Raw genomic sequence first — 24,866 nt, 5'->3', positions numbered from 1 at the left:
AAATCTACCATCTCTACTATTTTTACACGGCATTACTATTCACAGGGAGAAATCTCAGTTTGTGGAAGTAGCTTGCTTTTGTGCCTCTGAATTCAAAAGCATGACTTCCCCTCACCTGTACTTCCCAGGAAAAACACTGGTATCCTGCCCAGATGCCTCAGCATTTTGAGGTACCAAGCCTACAACTTCCTCATAGCACTCAGATGGTGATGCTGAAGAGTTGATCGATTAGTTACATCAAGGGGAATCAGGCTATGCTAGAGTCCCTATGCCAGAGTCTTCTATGCTAGAAGTTCCCTATGACCTTCTAAACCCAGTACTACTGGCATCCCATGTACCTGATGGCACGAGGTAATCCTCTAACTCTAATAGCACAGAGAGAGGGGCAGAGAAAAAACGAATGGCATGGCTGAGGTGGCACTCCCAGGACCCAGTATCTTATTTCAGTTCTAAAGCAGTAGCTCCCTCAAACTCCTTGTAAAGAGAGAAACCCAGGCCAGTCAGAAAGCCAGCCAGCACCTTCAACCGTAGACCATGGCTCTAGAAGCCAAGACTCTTATTTTGAGCACGAGGCAGGAATACCTCACCTCTCAACACTGGGGACAAGGGAGGGCACTGAAAACAGTCTCTTCTCTCCTGTAGGTCTCTCACATGATACCATCACTTCAACAACCTTCTAGGGAATAAACCTTCTCCTGCAGCTGGCTTGTCAGCCCTGTAGCTGAAGCCATTGAAGACAAAGCAAACTGCTTTCAGTTCAAATTTGTTTACAACAACACGATACATAAAATTACCTGTCCTCTAAATAAAATTTAAATGGCAACATACAAAAGGTGGTACTAAAACAAAACGGAACATCATTTATACTGCTAACAAGAAAATTACGTTTAATAAGTACTGTTTAATGACTGTACATAGAATTAATTTAGTCACTGGAATACACATTATGACCTTTAACGACTCAATCATACGTTTTTATACTGAAATTCTATCTCGTTCACTTTGTAAGTTAAACATGAAAGGAGCTGAAATAAATTCTCAGAGCAAGTGTAAAGTTTCCATCCCTGAACTTCTAAGCAGTTGATTTTGTAACCTAATTAATATTATTGCAATGCATTTTTACATGATTGCAATCAATTTTTACACGAATGTATTCAATGTTTTGTCAGGTGAAAAATAAATATCTGTCTAAAATAAAGTCAGACGAGCATGAAAAGTCCCCTACTGAGGTCAAGGGGACTGGATATGAACATCTGAGAAGAGAATTCAACTCTTTAATAATATCTTATCTCTCCTGTAGTTTATTTCAATATTTATTTTCTACAGAGTTAGCCAATGTGATTATGTTACCACTCCAGAGCCCTTTGCATCCATAATACTGCCACTCAGTGATCTTGTTACACTTCCACATACAGAACCCAGATAAGAAGCAGCCCATTCAGTCTCCTCTTCACATTTGAAAGTCAGATATCTTGTGGACAAACACCCTTTCTGTCTAATGGTGCGACCACATGGTTCCCACTCACCCATCCACAAATGTTAGCAGAATAACATTTTTTCACTGTGGAGAGAGAAGCATCAGTGGTGGGGAAGAAAGTTTAGGAAAGTTACCAAGAAAAAGAGACAGCCTTAGAGCAAATGAAAATCCACTGTATACTGATATAATCAATCTAAACAGACACCCTAACATCATCAATGTATAATTCATGTGGAAGACTGTTTCTTCCCTCTTCAGTGACTTATTAATGATTCATTAATAAGCTTTGTGAGTAAGAGCAAACAGGTATGGAAGACATTGCATTCAAGAAGATTTTAGTACCAGCTTATCTAGCTGAAACTTGTATCTTTACTCTCTACATACCAGATGATGAAAACCACGACACTACCCTGAGGCTTCAAGCTGCTGCTCCCTGCCTATCTCTATCCTGCAAGATCACAGTCCGCTTCCGTATCTCTAATCAAGTCATAGCAGAAACCCATGGCTGTATCCCAGTCTGAGGTAAGACTTGGGCATGCACAACTCCTCTGCTCCCTGGTATCCACCAGACATGAAGAAGGGTAGACAGGCTAGAAGGCAGTTGTGCCATGCTATAGCTATTCCTGATCTGGATATTCGGGGAATCAGGTCTGCACCAGCCCCTAGAGTGAAGCACTGCCAATTTTATATATAATCCCCTTACTTTGAGAGACACAAACTATGTCTTTATTTAAAAACTAAAAAGGCAGAAAAAGCATGTGTTCAAACTGTGTTTATAAACAAGTCTGAGATATAGAGTACTTCCTTAGGGAAGCTTTCACTGAGAATTGATCACAGTTTAGAAAATAGCAGAAGAGAAGATACATAGACATCTGTCCCATTGCTTTTGAACTGATACAATTAATTAAATCAGCATGTGGAGCCTTTTGGGTTGAACGAGTAATATTTTGTCAGAAGTTTACAGCAGTAATATAGGTACTACCTTAATTCTGGACACTTAGGTACATTGTAGATTCCTCTATACATGATAACTAGTGGTAGCCTACAGCTACTAACAACTCTGGTCCAGCAAAGTGACTGACAAGTCTCATGCTGCCTTGATACTGATAGTATCTTCACTGCACAAGGCTATGATATCACAGCTAATCCACAGCTAAATTCCACAGTGCATTCTTTCACCTTTCTTCAAAATCAAAGCTGTTTGTAGATTTTGCAAATGACATAATGCCCATGGCAAATTAAGAACGAAAAAAATGTCTTTGACAACATGAACATTTCCTTCCAGTTGAGAAATGTTTGGAAAAAGGAACTAAAAAAAAAAAAAAAAAAAAAAGTTTTGTAAAAAAGGAGAAAGATATCCCTATTTTTCCCTTCAAGGATTAACCAATTCCCAGCACACTTAGCATTTTGATAGACACAGAACAGTTGTATTCCACTTCAGTGTTGTACAAACACAACAAGGACTGTAGCCAGGGTCTTCCACCCAACGATTCTACACACAAGGAATGAGTGGGGTGAAGGCTATCAGATAATGGCTATGCCGGATCCTCCCCAGCCACGCTCAGAAATCAGTTTCCTTATTTCCTTACCCTCTGTTTCCGTAGGCTTCCTGGGCTGGTGGGAGATGGGCTTGGAGACTTCCCAGAGCGGGGAGTAGAAAGCTGGCTACCAGGGGTTCCATTCACTAAAAGGACAATTAATTGAAAAAATAAATACAAGGAATTATTAAAAGCAAAGTAATAGTTAAATCAACACATTTCTCTTCATTCTTTGTTGAACAGATCAATTTGCTTTTGCTTAATGTTTTAAACATTAAACATAATTCACAAAAGAACAGTTTCCTCAGAGTTTTGGCTCATGAAGCCAATTTTTATGAAGAATGCAAGCAAATAATCAATAAACCTGAAATACTGTTTAGTCAATGGCAGAGAACATAATCAACTTTTCTTAAAATGTATTGTTCCTGTGCTTGAAAGTGATGGGGAGAAGGTGCTTTGTTAACCTTAACAGACACTTCTTATATGTAAACCTTTTCATTCCATTTAGTTATGGCTTGAAGTGCTATCCACCAAAAATAAAAAGCAATATTGCTTGCAAGAACAAATCAGCTGCTTGCTGTTACTCAGTCATTCATTTGAAGAGATTTTTGCAATACTACCTGACCCAAACGTCACCTCAGACTTAACCTAGAAAGGCTTTCTAGGGACGAATAAATTGGACGTAACACCTCAAGTCTGAGTTACAGCAAAGCATCACTTTCTCAAATAAGTAAGTTCCTTCATATATATCAGTGTCTCTCATTTTAGAAGCATCTTTTGCATGCATGTGACATTATCCATTAAATTAACAAAACAATACCAGCAGAGGACAGAATTCTACTACAAAGTAATCACACAAGATGCTATCAATAATGTTCACGCTGAAGCACTGATAGAAACACTACAAAGCGTCTATCACACATATATGCAATTATTCTTAAACAGGCAGCTGTAAATTCCCAGACCACATTTGTCAGCACCAGGAAAAAAAGAATCGACAATCAGATTCCCAGATTCTGAATCTTAGGAGAATATTTACATATTAGGATATTAACAAGACATTTGACTTACCTTCTATGAGTTCTAACATGGACAAAATCTTACTGTTTAACCTGATAATAGCAAGCAGCAGAATTCCTGCTCTGTACTAAGCCAAGCTGTAGTCAAACTCAGAAGCAATGGGATCAGTTAAGGATAGCTGGGACTGCTCACAGAGTGAACTGAATGCGATGCAGGATTCATAAGCAGAAGCCTTTTCTGCGTAAGGCTGACGTCTTCAGAACAGCAGTGGGAGGTGCAGGTGCTGTCTTAGGGCTACATCAAAGGTGTCAATTAAGCATAATGCTGCTGCTTCACAACGCTGAGCCACCGCAACCCCCACTCGCTTTCCACGGAGCCCCGAAAGCCTAAGCAATTTTATATGCTGTGCACTGAATCATAATGAGGTGCCTTTGGGGGCAATATACCAAATGACTCATCCGAAAATCAAAATGACAATAACTCTTGTAAAGCCTTGGCTGACTGGCAATCTAGCAAATGCTAATTCCTTTGGATAATACAGTAGGCATTTTTAATAGTTTTTTCTTACTTTTTACATAATACATTGTTCTCACTGGCTAATACTGGGCCCGCGTATTATAAAGAAGAAACATGTATATCTATCACACCACTCACATCAATAAAACACATTATAGTACACGATAAATAATGGTCAATAGTGCTTAGGTGCCATGCGTGATCAGATTTCAACATCACTTTGTGCAAAGCATTGTTTAAGGTAAAGGTGCAATATATTTGTATAACCATAGGAACAACAAGAGACATCAATTGCATTTAAATAGGCTGCTTTTCCAGAAAACCGTTCCACTCATCTAGGCTTCAAATACTCTTTGTACAGAGGACAATGGTTTGCACGTATCAGCACTGATTCAACTGTTGTACTAAATGCGTTGGGGAGAGCACATGCATATGGACACATTCACTGACGTTCATACAGTATTCAGCAAAAACACCCCATAGGTCTGGCCAATAATGACTAAAATCCAATTTATTATCAATACTTCTGAAACCATTTAGGAAAAGGGCAACACGAGGACACTAAAAATGAGCTTTTTGGAATTTCAAACTTCTAAAGTTTTAAAGGGTTTCTTATAAACAAATATGATATTATTTAGAAACTAATACTGAACTACTGCTATTCACATGGAGCTAGTCCTCAAGGCTGCTCAGTAACAACACAAGTATTCTACTTTCTCTTTAAATCAAGCAGTTATTCTTGGGTCTTATTATTATGAGAAAATTTAAGATGACAGATACACTTTAATAAGCCTTGTAGCACTAGGCATCAGTTCCTGTTCCTAATAGAACGACTCCTTCTCCATAACTTTCAACAACAGTTTTTCTTAGAACGACTATTGCAATTATTCTGTCTTGAAGATGAAGACTTGAGGCTACCAAGTGAAACCAGACAAATAGATGCAATGCTGTATTTGACTCTTGATATATTCCTCACACAAACCATGTTGATGAGTATCTATTTGAGATGAAAAAACAAAGTATTATAAACCCTAAATTACTCACTTGCCACCACCAGAATATCCAAAACGTTTAAGCTAAGCTCCAATGCTCTCCCCAACAGCACTTTTGAAAAAGGAAAATCATGATAGTTGTGCTTGTGTTGGCTGCATGTAATATGTGAAATCAAGAGCACAATTAATGGATCAAGGCCCTCAGGAGATTTAAGTGGAGTTTTCTCACCTCCTTACCCATATCCAAAACATAAAGGTGCTAACTAACTAAAATGCATACCAGAATTTTTATGAGCATACTAGGACTCTCCATGAAAAGCTGTTTAGGAAACTCTAGAGACAACAATTAGCACTGGAAATGAGATTCCTTTTACCAGTCTTTAGGTACCTACTATGTAGGCTTCTACATCTGAAGCAGTTTTCTAGACCTTATTTTAACAAAGTTGCTGTCATCACATGAGTTGTATCATCCCCAAGCGACCATCTGAAACAGACCTGATGAACAATGTACTATGAAAATCCACTGCAGTGTAGACTTCTAAAGTTAGGCAAGATGAATCCAAACGCACACACCTAGAGGTTTAGGATATGCTGGAGATAAAGCAAAATCATCAAAATTCTCCCCACCTACCAGTTTTGGTGGATTTTATTCCTAGTGCTGAACTCCATTAAATAAACTCTGATGACTGAAGGCCATACAGAGTCTACATTAGAGTCAACCTGAACAGGGACTTGGGTGATGTGGGTTCTATTCCCAGCTCTCTATATGCATCCGCACAATATCAGTCATGTAATCTCTACCGTTTGTCTGCTTAGGCCTTAAGTTCTGGAAGAATGAACTCTCTGCGTACATCATGTTGCCTGTCTTCTAGATGCTCTGCATACCTGGAGATAAACAGTACTGTTTCTACTGATATTATTAATGTAATGCTTAAGACAGACATCGTAACAGGGAAGAAATGGTAAATCTTAATAATTCCCCAGTCCACTCCAGGGGTCCTTCTTTTTTATCTTCTTATTTATACCTTGCTGGCCATTCCACCTCTGACTTTTGTTCCTTGTGAGTCATTATACTGAATTTGCAAATAGAGTTGATATCAGGTGCTGTGTAGCAGGAAGAGATTGAGCTGATTCTGACCCTCCGATTTACAATCACATCATTCTTACATATGCAGCTCATGAACAGATAACATGGCAACAAATATGTGAGTAAAATCTATAATATTTAATAATAATGCCTTTCTGATAAGTACCAGAATGTAATCTAAACTGCCCTAAAATCCATTTCCAGGTGGAATGCATTCTGGTTGGAAACTGCATTCCTGTCCAGTATCTGCACTTCATTGCTCACTGACTGATACAGCACATGTTCCTAGAGGGAACCCTGATGTCGATAAAGACAGATGAAATTGGTAAATCACTCTTGTGATTAATCATGTTATTGAGTGAGGCAAGGGGTTTCTTGTCATTTTTTATACATAAAATGGCAGGGATCAGAGACTTCAGCTTAATGCACAGTGCCCTCCCATTGTCTCATGAAAAAGATTTATCCATTCAAAATTTCACAGGTGAAATATGTATTAAAAAGCAAAAAAATAACAAAATTATTGTGGCTACTCTGAGAAGACTTCTTAGCTGTGAACTCCTTTCCCTACTGTCCTCTCTTGCTGACGATGCATAGCAGGGCAAGAACTTGTCTTTGGATTTGTTTTTCCAGCACCTGGCACACACATGAAGGTAGAAAACCTCACAAAATAGAACACTAAAGCTGGATGCTATCATCTACTGAGATAAAGGCAAAATAGGTTTTCATATGAAGATGTTCATAAACTAGTGAAAATGCTGTAAATAAAAAGTACTTTGATAGCATTCCAGTAAGTGCATTTTGATAGGGCATCTCTTTACTAAGTAATAAAAAGTAAGAAAAGCTGAATTAAAGTATCAAGTGCCAGTCTGAGAAGTTGCTCTGTATTCAAATCATACGCTCCTATCAAATTTCCTGTTAATGTGTTAGCATCTTGTACTCTATAAAAAATGTTGAGATGACTCTGTGTGTTTAAAATAGTGATTTTTCAAACACAAAAGTGTGTGTGAAGAGGAAAGAGAAGACTAAGGGAAAGGAACGGTGCCGGCTCTTTCACAGCCACGACTTATTCATGACTAGGACAGAAGACACAACACCACGTGTAGGTCATATTCAGCAACCGTTAGCTAGAAAACAGTGATGTGAGATCACTACTTGACCTTGCCTCAATTACTCCTGTAGTTTGTCACTGTCCTTTCCAAAACAACACTTTTGTTTCAAGAAGATTTACGTACTTACAAAGTAATTAGGGAACAAATCACACCTTGCCTTTTTGTTCATTCTGCTTTTGTATTCTACCTGTATACATCTTGCCATCTTTGTCTTTATCGCAAAGGAGAGTTTGTCCAGAGCACCACATTAAGCAAGCACCCTCATTACCACTCCTCAGTAAAGACAAGGCTTTGTAGATTCTACCTTAGCGTGCAACTGGTTGAGAAAAATCCCCAAAAAGCAGTACTGCATTCATTTTAGCTGGTGTTAAACTCTCCTTTTTACATTCAGTCTTTGCTAGAGTTTATGTCAAGAAGTTATGCAAATACAAAAAGAACATCTCTGCCATTAAAGACAGGGCTTAACAGACGATAGTATACAGAGCTTTCACCTCATCAACAGATCAACAGATTAGAAATGACAGCAGAAGGTATCACCCTCAGGTCAGGTTTACATTCCCATCTCAGAAGCAGTATCTGAGTCCCTGTAAGTCATCAGTACCTGAGGTAGCTGCAACACGTAACCAAAGCGGTGTAGAGCTCAGCAGGGACTGTAAACCCCACACCCACTCAGCCCATACTGATCTCCATGGAGTGGACACTATGGTGGCACTTTTACCACAACCTGAAGTCTACTATGTCCATACTATCAAGCAGAGAAGTGTTGCAGACATGTAGATATTGTAGACATGCCCAAGATCTCAGAGGACAGGAGCATTCCTTGAAGATACAATTCCCTGGAATCCATGAGTATTTTTTTTCGTCGCCTCAGAAGGAGGTTAAGTGCCTCTTGTGTTTTTTCCACACCTCATCAGAGTACAGCTGATATCTATGATCTTGGTTGCTGTGATAGTTTGATGTGTGGGGGGGTGTTCTGGTGGCAGGGGAGGGGATTTGCTCCCTGTGCCACCAGATCTGAGTCCCATCCCCCCCGGGGGAGGTTGAGCCAAGGCGGCGCCTCTGCGAATTGCCCTATTTAAGTTGGGACAAAGGGGGGCTTCCCTTGCAATCGGTGTGAGATGGCAGGCGGCCCCCCTGCAGCCAGGGTGTACTCGGCGGAGCAGCGACCCACTCGTGGCCTGTGGAGAAACCCACGTCGGGAAGGAGATGCCTGAGCCCAGGAGAGGTCGTGGAGCAGGGGATGCGCGACCAGGTACTGTTGATAATGGGGCATGGAATGCACGACGAGGTCGTGGAGGCATCTGGAGACCGTGGGACGACCCACGCCGACGCGAGTGGCAGCAGCTCCCTAAGAGGCCGAGACTGGTAAAGCCCGAACTGGTGCGATCCATGGGGAGGATTGCAATCCTGCGGGCAGGACTTACTTTGGAAAAGTTTGGGGACTTTTTCTTTGTGAGTAGGGGATCCACCGAAGCAAGGGAAAAATGGTGTAAAGACTCCTCCTCCTTTAAGAAAGGAGCGGCAGTGAACAACATGGATGAACTGACCTGTACTCCCCCATTCCCTGTCTCCCTGCGCCGCTGGGGGGAAGGCAGAGCCAGGAACGAAAGGAAAATAGGGGGTGGGGAGGTGTTGTTTTAAGATCGGGCCTTGTTTTCTCTTTCTCCTCTCAAGTAACCGGTTTCGTTCCCTTTTGTCTTTTGTTTAGTAACTGTTAATAAATTGTTTTGTTTTTATGAAGAAAGCCTGAGTCATGTTTTGCCCGAGACCATGTTTGGTGGGTGCTCCCTTTCGGTTCTTGTCTCGACCCTCAGTCCAAAAAAAAAACCTCGACAATTGTGGCGCCCAACGTGGGGCTGAGGAATTCGAGATAGGAATAGTGATTGGGAGAGGTAACGGGCAAAACATGGACTCCAGAGTGGTGAAAACAGAGGGACCTTGGGAAACTTTGATTGTTGTGTTTGGTGAAGGGACTAGGGGTGGATTGTTTGTGAAATGTGTGTTCTTGTTCAATGTTTTAAGTGAAGTTGTGCCTAAATAGGGAATTCGCAGAGGCGAGGGGTGGAATGTGATAGTTTGATGTGTGGGGGGGTGTTCTGGTGGCAGGGGAGGGGATTTGCTCCCTGTGCCACCAGATCTGAGTCCCATCCCCCCCGGGGGAGGTTGAGCCAAGGCGGCGCCTCTGCGAATTGCCCTATTTAAGTTGGGACAAAGGGGCGGGAAAGGGGCTTTTTGCTCAGGAGCGAGGAGAGAGCAGGAGGGCGCGGCCCTCGCTCCCGGCTCCCGGCCGAGCGGCCGCTCGGCCCCGGGCCGGCGCCATGTGCTCAAGATGGCGCCGGGGAGCCGCATGGGGGACTCGGTAAGCGCCCCACTCCCGGGGTGCCCGCCGGGCCGAGCTCCCCCAGAGAGGATTAATATCTAAGAGAAGACAACCACAACGACCGGGTCAGCAAAGATGGAGCAGGAGGAGGTGTACTGGAGCTGAGGCTTCCCTTGCAAATCGGTGTGAGATGGCAGGCGGCCCCCCTGCAGCCAGGGTGTACTCGGCGGAGCAGCGACCCACTCGTGGCCCGTGGAGAGACCCACGTCGGGAAGGAGATGCCTGAGCCCAGGAGAGGTCGTGGAGCAGGGGATGCGCGACCAGGTACTGTTGATAATGGGGCATGGAATGCACGACGAGGTCGTGGAGGCATCTGGAGACCGTGGGACGACCCACGCCGACGCGAGTGGCAGCAGCTCCCTAAGAGGCCGAGACTGGTAAAGCCCGAACTGGTGCGATCCATGGGGAGGATTGCAATCCTGCGGGCAGGACTTACTTTGGAAAAGTTTGGGGACCTTTTCTTTGTGAGTAGGGGATCCACCGAAGCAAGGGAAAAATGGTGTAAAGACTCCTCCTCCTTTAAGAAAGGAGCGGCAGTGAACAACATGGATGAACTGACCTGTACTCCCCCATTCCTTGTCTCCCTGCGCCGCTGGGGGGAAGGCAGAGCCAGGAACGAAAGGAAAATAGGGGGTGGGGAGGTGTTGTTTTAAGATCGGGCCTTGTTTTCTCTTTCTCCTCTCAAGTAACCGGTTTCGTCCTCTCTTGTCCTTTGTTTAGTAACTGTTAATAAATTGTTTTGTTTTATTAAGAAAGCCTGAGTCATGTTTTGCCCGAGACCATGTTTGGTGGGTGCTCCCTCTCGGTTCTTGTCTCGACCCTCAGTCCAAAAAAAAACCACGACAGTTGCTAATTCCATATAGTACCTAATCTAGAGAACATCTACATGCACGTAAGATTTAATGAAAATATCTCTTTTGAACTGATTTGCCTAATTGGAAAGACTAGGATTCTCAAATCAGCCTATGCAAATGCAGTACCAACTCTGAGGATGTTTCTTCATTCGGCATTTAACTTTATAATTCTTTAAGAGGGATAAACTATTCAATCTAACCAAATCTATTTCTCTTACTAACTCTATAAAATTATAAAACTTATTTTTTTAAATGATTAGTATCAAATACAAACACCATAAATAAAAAATAAAAAGGAAGCCAGGATCAAAGTAAAAATCATCTGGAAATCCCTAGGTCTGTAGGATGACTCCATCACTCCCATGGGTTTGTACTCTTGGCCTCAGGAAAGTTTTGCTTCAACATATTTATTACAAAATCTGTCAGCTGAGTACCTATAACAGTGTGAATAAAAACAGGTGACCTCGCCAAAGACAATATGATACATCACGTTCCTTCCTTTGGGATCCAAAAGACCTTCTTGATTCAGGTGGTTGAAGAAAGGTTGTTTCTGGATAACGGCCTAGGGATGAACTATCAAACCAAATGAAAACACATCTTCTTGCAGAGGGACAGGTCTACCTTTTTGTTTTTTTTTTTCTAACTAGCTGAGAAAAGCACAAGCATCTGCTCTAGAGAAGCCTTCAGCGAGATCCATTTTCCATATCCAAACCCACTTCTTTTCTTTAGGGAAGATCTACACTTTTGATCAGGCTTTAGTTTAACATGCAGCTTCACAATTTCTTTGCCCAGGTGCAATTTTTGAAAAAACACACAGCCCTTAGTAATACGACCTCCTCTATTCATTCTTCACATATGTTCTCTCTGTCATTTGGAACAGATATGTATCAACCCAGTTACTCTTGAAACAGACGCTTGTTGCACTAAATAACTAAAACTCCTAAATAACTCTTCTTCACACCAAACCTGAATCACTGTTACAAATAGGATTCCAAGCATCTGAAATATTTTGGGTGACAGTTTGAGGGGAATAAGAGATAGCTCAAAGGGGAGGAGAAGTGATAAGGAAATAATTTTGAAGGAAGTGCTCAAACTGAAAAAAATAGAAAGTAGTTACTTTTGTTGAGAGCAAGTCCTGAAAATGAGAGTCCAGATTTCAGAGGCTAAACCAGAGTTCATCCGAATGCAGTATCTTTCATTAATCTAATAGACCAAGGGTACAATAATTCCAGCCATTTCATGCTGTTCTTGAGTTGATTAAAAGTAATGATAATGAAGAAGTAAATGCTGCTTTCTTCAAACCTGTTACCTCTTCACCTGCGCTGAGGCTGTCACCAATGGTGTTAATTGGCAGCTGGAAAGAAGCCGACAGTTACTGAATAGCCATCAGACATTCATAATTTTCAGTCACTGGCAGTGGGCTGATACCCTGTCTCACTGAAATTCAACGTCTCCTTTATGATGTTCTTTCCCAAATAATATTTGATGCCAGCAAAATAAAAAACCCACATCAAAGTGTTTTACAGGCTTTAAGAAGACATGAGGAAAATTACACAGAGGCAAGATTATCTATTGCACTTGGAACCAGACTTCAGCCCTCTGTCTTCCTGGGAGGTCACGCTACCTTTCTCTGCTTTTCTTCTTTGCCTTATTCCCTGCTTCTCTTTTCTAGGCTGAAAGCATTTTAAAGCAGACAATACCTCGAATGCATTTGTAAAAAATCTGAAAGCAATTCTCCCTCAGAGAGACTTCTGTCTTGTGCTACTGTTTTGAAATACTGTCAGATGTAAATAAAAAACTGAACAAAACATGTAATAATGGAGAAGTCAGCCCTTACCACAGATCTTCTGTTTGCATGTACTCTTTTAAGAAAAAGCATTCTATGTTTTTATATAAAGATAGGATGAATCTGCTCTCAGGAGCCAGGGAGGGTACCAGGAAAATGTAAGCACATTAAGCATATGCCCTGTTCAGAAAAAAAAAGAAAATGAACACCACCTATGGAAAGGGATACACTCCTCTTAAATATGTCAAGAAACGGTGTAAAAGCCAATGCAGCTTTTTTGCTTCTTGCAGATTGTATAGCTCAAGAAAGGGTGAGGAGTATGTGCCTCCCATTACCTTACAGACTGGCACATAGTTCCTTACCCTTCATTAACCAAAGTACAGAATTGAACCTGCATGGCACTAAGCACTAGCGTAGCCTCTGGTTCCATTAAGGGTCCGATCTCGCTCTGCAACCCCACAGAGTGCTTTCCACTCACACCTCGACCCTTTCCAAATCTGCCATGGCAGTGTCTCCCAGACCCTATGGGACAGCATTTTTTGTCCTGTTGTTCCCATGCTGTTACTCCCATGGCCATGTACCTGTGAAGCCCCATGGTGCTGTTATGGCAGGCTCACCAAGGATGCTGTCTTTACAGGCAATGGAGGGAGACTGGCCCCTCCAAAGGTTGAAAGTTATCTAAGACTCTTGGAAATGTCACTGAGAGCCCTTCGCCCTCAGTACCAGATGAGACAATGAGGGAAATGGTTCTTCGGAGCAGTGGCTGGGGAGTCATCAAGGAGAGGGGACTCAAGGTTCTTTGCCTGCTCCTGCCTGCAGTCAGGGGCCACCACAACAAGGTGAGACTGAAAGAGAAAGCTCTATGCATTAGGGGCAAGGGCCTTCAAGCAGAATTTTCTCTAAAAATCATTTGTTAAGATTACTGAATTTATCTTCAAAGCACTGGTTTTGGTAAAATGGTATTGCTCCAAACTTACAGATGCAAAACTGAGACACAGACATTAAAGAAAAGGAACAAACCAACCAATCTCCCAAAATAACCCCTTTGATTTCTGTAGGCAACTTCAAAAGCAATTGGAATGAATTTGGAAAAGTTCATCACCCCATACCACTATTTGCTTAGAACAAGGGACTCATGGACTTCATTGCATTTATAAACACTTAGTTCAAGCCAAAACTTGGCTTAATTCACTTACCACTTGAAATTCTGTGTCAAAGAAACAATTCTTGAGGATGGTATTTAAGTGCTTAAAACAAAGCAGTCTGTCAACAAGTCCTAGCCTCTTTACACATCTATTTCTCTAACAATGAGGAAATTACTCAAAGACTGTACCTTCGTTAACTCTAAATACGATGAATCCCAACCAACTATCCCATGCTGGATGAGAAGAAAAGTAATGCTGAATACTTACACTAAAGACTATACCTTACTATAGATGCATACAGGATAGAATTAAGGGTAACTCAAGGATATCCCTTCATTTTAGGATTTTATCAGTTTTAATATCCAATTTTGAGATTTATATTTTTTTTAACACAATCTTTGTCTACGCAACTTTCCTTTTTTGGCCCATGTAGTTATCCACGTGCATTATCTTGACATGGGCATGAATTGATGACCGAGGCAGGCATTTGATCCTTTTGCATGGCAAGAATATGCAGACTTTTCAAAATGCAGCAAAAATCAAACAAAAGGGATCAGATTCTTTCTAATTAGCAACATGCTTTTCTCCGTATAGCTTGCTTCACTTTTTCTCGAGGGTTCACTGTCAATTATGCTTTCTGCCTGCCCTTTATCCCTACTTTTCTGAGCTTTCTTTTATGATAAAACTCTTCACAAAATGATACACCTTTCTTTTTGGAATGTGTATGTAATACCTTAGACCTGAGCGAAGAATCTACCATTTTTCTCAGGTATTTGTTATTTTCATCCCTAATGAAAGAGAAATCCCTAACAGTAATTTAAAGATGAACTGAAAGCAGTTTAAAAGTATAGAATAAAAAAAAATACTTCTCTATACACAACAAAAGGATAACTTCTAGTTATACACTAGTCATTTAGGAGATTCTCTAATACTGAGATGTAAACAACATGGAAAAAATTATCAGCTCATATGTGCACTAGATGGTAGTTTTTCTATTCTGCTGCTGTCACAGATACATAATTTCAATAAATAGGCAGGATTTTTAGGCCTACTGGATGGCAGAATAGTGAAATCTGTACATATTTTCTGCATTTCATGGGAGAACTTTTTGTCTAACAATATCTAAGAGTGTTTCTATTTTTATTGTCTTTTAAATGCCATCTCTAATAACAAACTGCATACTTTTAAAATCTATTCATTGATTGGTTTTAGTTTTACATGATCTAAAAATCATTCTTGAGGGTAAGTGCCCACTTAGTACAATATTGCTTCCTTTTATGACAGTAACATTGATGTAAATACACATGTATATAAGGTCAGAAATCGCCTTCCTGTAATATCAACACAATTTTACTTCACTATTCGCAGGAAGCAAACACAAGAGGCACAGACAGTCAAATCAGATTCATCATCCCCACTAAAATTAACTTCTACAGAAACATTTTCAATTGTTTACTCTTTTTAAGCTGTAACAAGTTTAGAATAGAATAGAATAGAATAGAATAGAATAGAATAGAATAGAATAGAATAGAATAGAATAGAATAGAATAGAATAGACTATTTCAGTTGGAAGAGACCTACAATGATCATCTAGTCCAACTGCCTGGCCACTTCAGGGCTGACCTAAAGTTTAAGCAAATTATTCAGGGCATTGCCTAATGCCTCTTAAACACTGACAGGCATAGGGCGTTAACCTCCTCTCTAGGAAGCCTGTTCCAGTGTTTGATCACTCTCTCGGTAGACAAATGTTTCCTAATGTCTAGTCTGAACCTCTTCTAGCGCAGCTTTGAATCATTCCCATGTGTCCTATCACTGGATCCCAGGCAGAAGAGATCAGCACCTCACTCTCCACTTCCTCTCCTCAGGAAGCTGTAGAGAGCAATGAGGTTCCCCTCAGTCTCCTTTTCTCCAAACTAGACAAATCCAGAGTCCTTTGCTACTCCTTACAGGACATTCCTTTCAGCCCTTCACCAGCTTTCTTGCTCTTCTCTGGATACATTGAAGGACCTTCACAACCTTCTTAAATTGTGAGGCCCAGAACCGCACACAGTACTCCAGGTGAGGCTGCACCAACACTGAATACAGTGAGACAATCATGTCTTTGACCAGCTGGTTATGCTGTGTTTGATGCACCCCAGGATGTAGTTTGCATAATGAAAACATTTCTACTTTTTCACAAGCTGTAAAATAGTCTCCTGATCTTTTGCAGTGATTGAACACGTAATGGTAATCTTCTCAGACCCCGTAAAACTGAACCGCAGGAAATTAAGATTTCCTCACCTACACTTCTCCTGCATGTTTAAGTAAAACAGTACTGTTTCTCTCAGGACCAAAACCAACAAGGTATCACATAGTCAACATGGCAAAAATGTTGCTAGTCCCACGGCAGAAACATTTGCGATGCCCAGCAGGACAGTTATTTCACATAAAAATGAACACATACAGTTCAGGGTCCATTACCTGTACTCCCAGATGAATATTCACTAGAAAAAAACAGAGTCCATAATACACACAAAACAGGGCCTCCTTTGCTAAACTTTAACTCTGTTCCACCTAGCTACAAAGAAACCTACTTGACATATGTTTAAGAAAGTGCTACTCTGGACTTGTTCCTCACAATGGGTACTTCTTCCCATTAACTCTTCTCAGGCTTCTCTGTTTCAGCTGTGCTTAGGATGCGTAGGAGGCATGTTGCCTCCCAGCCCTGCTACCCATGTTTACGCCTCTGTCTCTCATTGTGTCTCTCCCCCTTTCCTCCTTTCCTGAGCAAAGATACTTTTCTTCTCAGCTTAGTCTTCTTGTGAAAAATACGGTTCTAGCTGGTCCATGCCTCCCCTGTTTGAAACCCGCTAGGAGCACTTGGGCCATTCCGATCACCACCTCCCCAAAAAGACCTTACAGTGCTGGATGCAGGTCCAAGTATGACGTTCGCTTCCCTGTTGGCAGAAGACTTAGGGCAGAAAGAGTGAGGTGGCTTTCAGACAGCTCTAAAGTTTGCCTCTTGCACAATCTGTACTCACAAGCCATGCTGCAAATGCCGGATTGGGTCTACTCAGCTGGCCCACACCAAGCAGTATTTGTACTTTCAGGCACTAATACTGGCAAATTATCTAATGCACTTTTTTGTTTATTTATTTGTTTTGCTTGGGAAAAAGCTGCAGAAGGGAACTAGCCATAGACTGTTTAGTGGGAGCAGCTGCAAAGGCAGCCAGAGCAAGGCCCTTCAGACAGAAAGTTTTAAAGCTTTTTGCTATGTCTTCTCCAGCCTGTACTACTGGCTTGTTAGGTCAACTTCGACTTATTTCTTTCTCAGTTACCTTTGCACCTCACATTCACATCTGTAATTGCACTCTGCCCTGCCTTCCTTTCCTCAATATCTTCAATGTCTTGAAGACTGTGAAATCAACCTTTTGCAGACACGTCCTACACTGCGTAACTTGAACTACTTTTTGCCTTGTTTTTATTTAGTTCCTAGTACAAATAATACCTCTTTTTGTCAGTCTTCAGGTATTGGCAGAAAAATCATACGCACAAAATAAAGTAAAATGAACTGTGGTAATTCCAGAGTATGATTTATAAAACACTGAAAAATTATTTTCTAGTAGGAACACACTTCATCTCATATGCAACTGAGAAAACAAGTGAGTTTTTACTATCACCTGTTTCATACATACAATGTTTTTCCACAGGAATGTGGAATTTTAAGCACGTTGCCAATTGTATTGAAAGAGATTGGTTGCCGTTGTTAAGAAAGATTTCTTGCTTGCTTTACCTGAGCTGGTAGAAGCAGGAGACTTGCTGCGTCGAGATGGGCCAGGGCTCTTGGTGGTGCTCCTACGTGAAGTCGAAGCTATTTTGGTATAGGAAGTGGATTTCACCACCCGACATTCTAAAAGACAAAGAAATTGCAGAAGTTAGCAATTAAGAAAGCCTGTAACAGAAAGAGCGCTGAAAAGCACAAACATTTAGCCCACACTTGTTTTCATTCATCTTGAGGAGTTTTATGGGAAAATATAAAATCTGTATAAATGGGTTCATTAAAACCCGAGTACAGTATGTACTGCATCCCAGACAAAGAACTGCTGCAGTAATCCAGACTTTAAAGAACTGCTGCAGTAATCCAGACTTTTTGATACCATGGTTACTGCAGGTACTTAGGAAAGCTTAATTTAACAATGCCGAGACTACACATAAAATTTGTTTGCTTTTGAAGATTTCAGCACAAGTAATGCAGTGGTGTTTTTGTAAACTGATCCAAACACAATGTAAGCATTTTTGTCAACCTAGGCTGTCTCTAGAAGAACCAGCAGGCTGCTTATATATATCAAAATGTTAAGACTATTCAAGATGACGCAGGTGTCTGTCACTCATGAAAGGTTTGAAGAAAGTGAAGCAGGTTTGTTGCTCCTGCTTAATCCTCTGGTGAGCAACAGCCCACATTGTGTAGTACACGCAATTCATCACAGGTTGAGGGAAATGGCACTACTTGCTCATAAGAGACATCAGTAAAATCAATGAAGAGGCGAAATTACTCTCCCACTCAAGAACACTGCAAGATGTTCAGGTTAGAGTTTATATACACCCACACAGCTCTGTAGGCATTCTTGCATTACGCCTGCAAAATGGTTCTCGGCCTGAGGATGAAGGAACTTAGTGGGCATAACACTGATGCCTTGCACTCATAAAGGATACCAAATTAATCACCAGACTTATTATACAGTCGGGGAAAAAAAAAAAAGGATTTCCACTTCTTAGCCAATACACAATCAGAAGTATGCAGCAATGTTTATACTGTCTTCACCTGACGATGTCAGTATAGTTTAAAAATACGTCAATAAACATTTAGTTCTGTATCTGACCTGTTCCTCATTTTCTATTAGTGGTTAAGGTTCCTCAACATAGGTTAAGAGAAATAAACAAGAATTTTTCTTCCTTAGAAAGAAAATACCATGTACAAGCCTGCACATTATTTAGTTTTCACAGATGATCAGTGGAGCCTGTAACATAGTTTAGATAGGTTAGAGAACAAAGAAATAAAACTGAGCATAACTAATTAACTTAAACATATCCACCAGAGAATGATGTCATGAAGTGTATTTCTCTTGGCTGCCCTAACTGTTTGCCTTTCGTCAAGCTGTTGAAGGAAGCAAGAACTGATGAGTTACTGAGGGAACATCCAGCACAGCAGAGAGCAGAGGAGACCACAGAAATATCCTGGTTTTCCCAAAAAAGCTTTTCTTTCCAAACTCTCCCACCTTCCTAATGCCCAATAGCAGCTAATTTCTTTCTGTTGACATCTTACGTGATTCATTGATGACTATTCTCATTTTACACCGAAAAATGAGTGGAAATGGAGAAAAACATTTACTCTGTTGTAAGAGGAAATTATCAACTGAAAATAGGAGGAATCAGATGAAAGTGTTCAATTAGATTTCACTAGGTAACTACAGCAGGAACCTTACATTGATGTATTGGCATAAACTGCTGCTCCAGAACCTGTTTATACATGTCAAACTGAATATTCTAATGGTCAACAGAAAAAAAGACTAACGTAGAAAGACCCAGTCAAGCTAAAATGATTAGACTATAGTCATTTGCTTAGCAGAAAAACTTGAAAGTCCATGAAGAAAATAGCCAGCTACTTTCAGTAATATACTTCACTATGTAAAAAGACTTTCTGTTTCCAGTATGTCGAGAAAACAACTATCTGCACCACTCTCTTGCAATTCACGTGATGCACTAAACCTTAACTCTCATCTTATAACAAATATTAATACTTATTCAAGTTCTCTGAATACCTTATAAGCACCCGGAGTTAGAATGAGGTTAGAGACACGATTTTGCATTTGAATGTGCATTTCCCCTCATAGTATTAGAAAGGACCAGGCAGAAAGTGACATGAAAGGAAAAAAGAAGTAAACTAAATGCGCATCCAGGTCACCTTTCTATTCTACCAATACAGTGCTGCCTAGGACAATAATCAAGATAGTCCTTGCATCATTTTCACCCAACATGTTCAGAAATTAGAAGAAAATATTTATTAAAAGGTTATTCTTATTCATCTAGGGTTTGTCTCACATGGGCAAGGAAGGTGTGGATGACCTTAACTGCAAAGGCTGACTGCATCTTGTCACCATCTTCCTCCTCTCCCAGCAAGAAATGCTCCTGCTCACATGTTACAGAAGGGTACTACCATTTCTGGGAAAGAGGGAGGCTGGAAGCTGGCTGCACCCACCACAGCATGTGACAACCCCTCACTACTGACAGTCTTCTTAGAAAGGGTGATGTTAGGAGCGGTCTGTAAATTGTCCTGATGGGCTATATATAGACCATGACCTGTTATTTGAGTATCCCTAGACTAGTGGCATATTATCCTATGAGGAAGTCACTCCTTACAGCTAGCTGAACATTAAATCTCTCACCACTGCAGCAGAAACACAGATGACCATATGTTCAAACGATAATTTGAGAAATGAACAATTATCAGAGGATCATAGGATAATCTAGGTTGGAGAGGAGAAGATCTCTAGTCCAATTTCCTACTCAAAGCTAGAAGTAGTCTCACATTCACAGTCCTGGTCCACTTCAACCAACCTGAGGAACAACACAGCAGGGCATAAAAAGACCAGGAGGATCCTGGAGAGGATCAGTGACAACTTCCTCATCCAAGTGATAAAGAAACCAGTGACGAGAGATGCTCCGCTCACATTCACAAAAGAGGAAGGGCTCATTGTGGAAGTGAAGGCCAAAGGCAGCCTTGGCTGCAAAGACTATGAGATGGTGGAGATCAGGATTGTGAGAGGATGTAACAGGGCAAAAAGCAAGACCACAATCCTGGTCTTCAAGACAGCAAACTTGGGTCTCTCTGGGATAGGCTTGAAAGAGTCTCATTGGATAAGCCTCTGGAGGGAAGAGGGACCCAAGAAAGCTGATTAACGTTCAAAGATCACCTCCTCAAAGCTCCAGAACAGTCCATCTCAACAAGCAGGAAGTTGGCCAAAAATGCCAAGAGGTCTGCATGGATGAATAAGTTGCTCCTGGCAAGTCTCAAACATAAGAAGGAAGTATACAAGAGATAGAAGCAGGGACAGGTAACTTGGAAGGAATATAGAGCAAGTTCGAGCATGCAGAGACACAGGAAAGCCAAAGCGCAACTGGAATTGAATCTGGTGAAGTATGTCAAAGGTAACAAGAAGTACTTCTTTATGTACATACTGAACAAAAGGAAGACTAGGGAAAATGCGCACCCACTGCTGAATGAAGCAGGGGCCCCAGTGACACGGAACATGGAAAAGGCTGAAGTACTGAATACCACCTTTGCCTGGTCTTTACTAGCAAGACTGGCCTTCAGGAATCCCACACCCTAGAAGCAGAGGGAAAATCTGGAGAATGGAGGATCTACCCTTGCTGGAAGGGGATCAGATTAGAGAACACTTAAGCAAAGTAGACATACATAGGTCCATGGGACCTGATGGGATGCAACCTCGAAGTGCTGAGGGAGTTGGCTGATGTCATTGTGAAGTCACTCTCAATAATCTTTGAATGATCATGGTGATTGGGATAGGTGCCTGAAGACCCAGCAAATCTCACTCCCATCTTCAAAAAGGGCAGAAAGGAGTACCCAGGGAATTACAGACAGGTCAGCCTCACATTGATTCCTGGGAAGGTGACAGAACAATGAATGCTGAAAATTATTTCAAGGCATATTAAGGACAAGAAAATAACCAGAAATAGGCAGTAAGGATTCACCAAGAGGAAGACATGTTTGACCAATTTGATAATCTTTTGCAATGAAAGGACTGGCTTGGTAGATGAAGGGAGAGAAGCAGATATTGTCTACATGGACTTCACCGAGGCTTTCAACATCATCTCCCACAGGATCCTCATAGACAAGTTGTTGATGTATGGGCTTCAAGACCAGACAGCAAGGTCGTTTGAAAACTGGATGAATGGCTGGGCCCAGAGGATGGTGATCAGTAGCACGAATTCTAGTTGGAGGCTAGTAACCAGCAGTGTACCCCAGGAGTAAACACTTGGGCTAATCCTGCTCGACATCTTCATTAATGATCTACATGATGGGGCAGAGCGTACCATCAGTAAGTTTGCTGATGACATAGAACTAGGAGGAGTGGCTGATACACCAGAAGGTCATGCTGCCATCCAGAGGAACATCATCACGCTGAAGAAATGGGCTGACAGGAACCTCGTGAGGTGCAAGAAGGAGAAGCTCGAAGTCCTGCACCTGGGGAGAAACAACTCCAGGCACCATTATATGCTGGGCGTTACCCAGCTGAAAAGTAGCTTTGCAGAAAAGGACCTGGGGGTCCTGGTGGACAGCAAGATGACCATGGACCAGCAACATACTCTTGCTGCAAAGACGGCAAATGGTATCCTGGACTGCTTTAGGAAGAGTGTTACCAGCATGTCAAGAGAGGTGATCCTTCCCTCTGCTCAGCACTGGTGGGGCCTCACCTGGTGCTCTGTGTCCAGTTCTGGGCTTGCCAGTACAAGAGAGACATGTACATACTGGAGAGAGTGCAATAAAAGGTTTCAAGGGTGATGAACGGACTAGAGTATCTCTTATATGAGGAAAAGGTGAGAGAGCTAGGACTGTTAAGTCTAAAGAAGAGAAGACTCGGGGGGAATCTTTTCAATATATATGAATACCTTAAGGAAGGGTGCAAAGAAGATAGAGCCAGGCTCTTTTCAACAGTGTTCAGTGACAGGACAAGAGGCAAATGGCATAAACTGAAACACAGGAGGATCTGTCTGAACTTTTTTACTGTGAGGATGTCTGAGTGCTAGAACAGCTTGCCCAGAAAGGCTGTGAAATCTCCATCCTTGGAGACATTCAAAAGCTATCTGAACATAGTCCTGGGCAACCTGCTCTAGGTGGCCTTGCTTGATCAGGGTAGTTTGACCATATGACCTACAGAGGTCCCTTCCAACCTCAATCTATCTGATATTCTGTGATTCTCAGGGCTTTGTCCAGTTGTTTCTGGAAAATCCCCATGGATGGAGACTGCACCACCTCCCTGGGCAAACCCATTACAGCACCTGACTGGCATCACAATGAAAATATTTTTCTTTATATCCAGTCAAAATCTCTTGTTCCAATTTACACCTATCATCTCTCATTCTTCTACTATGCATCACTGTGAGAAGGCTGACTTCATCTTCTCGATGGAGAAGAGAGGCTGCCCCATTGGCTCTGGGGGGTGCTGATAGGTCCCCCTGAAGCCACCTTTTTTTCCAGGCTAAACAAATGCAGCTCCATAAGCCTCTCCTCATAGGGCAAGTTCTCCAGCCTCCCACCATCATGATGGTCCCCCTCTAACTCCTCATCACAATTTAGTGATGTCTTCCTTGAACTGGGGGACTTGAAACTGGACACAGTATTCCAGATGTGGCCTCACATGTGTTGAGTAGAGCTTCCTGTCTCTTCTGTCTCTATGCTTCCCTGTCTCTACTGACTCTATACAGCCCTGGATGCTGTTAGCGTTTTCTCTCAGGGCAACTCTCTCTTCTCTTTTGTCTCTGACAGAAACGTTCTCTGCTTCCTATTTTACTGTTTGTACAAACACTTTTAAGCTTGGTTATGAACTCCTTCGGCACAATATTCTTTTCCTTCTCAAAAATAATTAGCAGGTCGTGAAGCTTTAAAAGGTCACAGTTCAAATGGGAATATATTCTCTCTGCTGGAACACCACTGTGAACCCTAAGGTAAATTTTGTCAAGTGCCATGTTTCCTAAGGGTTTACAAGTTTAATCATAAATGACATTGGCTACAGCATGGCCTGCAGAGAAGCATATGGGCAAGCCTTCAGTGCTGCACACATCAGGGTCAGACGACTCGTGCCTTCAAAGACTGTGGCAATACTAGCTAGAGAGTCTAGAAGGATTTCCAGACATAACCAGAATGTAACCATGCTGCTTGTTGCAAATAGATCTCAGCTTCCGTTTTCTCCAAGTTCTCACATTCAGCTTGGAAAACTGAATTTTACTGCAGGCAAAAACCCCACTCAGAAACCACACAACCACACAACCACTGCTTGTCTCTGCTAAAACATTAACATAATCTGCCTCTTGCTGTAGAACTATCTGTAGATAAAGAGGAAGGAAAAACAAACAAAAAAAAGTTTGGTTTTTAAACCTGTATTTTCAAACCGAATCTATACTGATAATGAAATAAATACATATCTCCTCCTCATCAACAGTATTCTGATAACTACACAGCAGGTCCTTGGTAAGCCATGAAACAGAAGAGCATTTTTTCTCCTGATTTTCTTTTGATGTCAAAACTGTATTAGAAATAGATATGAACTTCTGACAGAGGAGAATTATAAAACCTTTCTCACTCATGTGGGCATGCTCAGCCAAGAAGAAATACCAGGTGTTTCTATAGTATGTTCTGTGAGGAAAGAAATGTATCATGAAGCCTCAGTCCTTCCTCTCACCGTTGAGTGACTAAGATTAAAGGAACAAAATAATGACACCCATGGTAACATGAAGCAAAAGAAGGTCAACTTTGAGGTCTTTATTGCTTTCCAACTCATAATACCAGATAAATAATGTTTTCCCAGCCAAAACATCTTGCAATAAGATGTTCTATTGTATAACTACAGACAGAACTACAAAGTAGGAGAGAGAAGTACGGATTATTGGCAGCGAGACTAACAATGTAACACTGCAGTCCCTTTATAGCATGGAATATTACCGGAGAGGTCTGAGGCATTTAATGGACATTAACAACAATAAGGCTGATAAAAAAAGAGGAAATATCCCAAGGCTACAATTTGACATCATTGAGACACCACAGGGACAAGTTAAGGAACACGAAGTTCCTGAGATTGCGTGGTGGTGACAATGAGCAGTAGGAACTGGTACAACTAGGAGGAGCCCCAACGTATTTATTTATAAGTTCTTGATTATTCCTGTTGTCAAATGTATAAAATATAAGTA

General features: G+C 41.4%; 1 protein-coding gene across 7 annotated transcripts in view; it reads right to left on the bottom strand.

The window, feature by feature from the left end:
• Nucleotides 1-24,866, bottom strand: part of DCLK1 (doublecortin like kinase 1) — a 260,320-nt gene that overhangs the window by 61,595 nt on the left and 173,859 nt on the right. For 3 of the 7 annotated variants that reach the window (XM_086612767.1, XM_086612776.1, XM_086612797.1), the window contains exons 4-5: nucleotides 17,677-17,793; nucleotides 3,067-3,161 (exon numbers count right to left, since the gene is read on the bottom strand). In XM_086612767.1, coding sequence (XP_086468893.1) covers nucleotides 3,067-3,161; nucleotides 17,677-17,793 — 212 coding nt within the window. Of the gene's footprint in view, nucleotides 1-2,456; nucleotides 2,460-3,066; nucleotides 3,162-14,297; nucleotides 14,307-17,676; nucleotides 17,794-24,866 lie in introns of all 7 variants that reach the window. The other 4 variants (XM_086612785.1, XM_086612790.1, XM_086612800.1 and 1 more) reach the window with 4 other exon arrangements.

This window comes from Tauraco erythrolophus, chromosome 1, assembly GCF_009769465.1.
Source record: "Tauraco erythrolophus isolate bTauEry1 chromosome 1, bTauEry1.pri, whole genome shotgun sequence".
NCBI classification, from domain to species: Eukaryota; Metazoa; Chordata; class Aves; order Musophagiformes; family Musophagidae; genus Tauraco; species Tauraco erythrolophus.
Note: the sequence above shows the minus strand (reverse complement) of the source record. Positions and strands in the feature narration are given on the sequence as shown.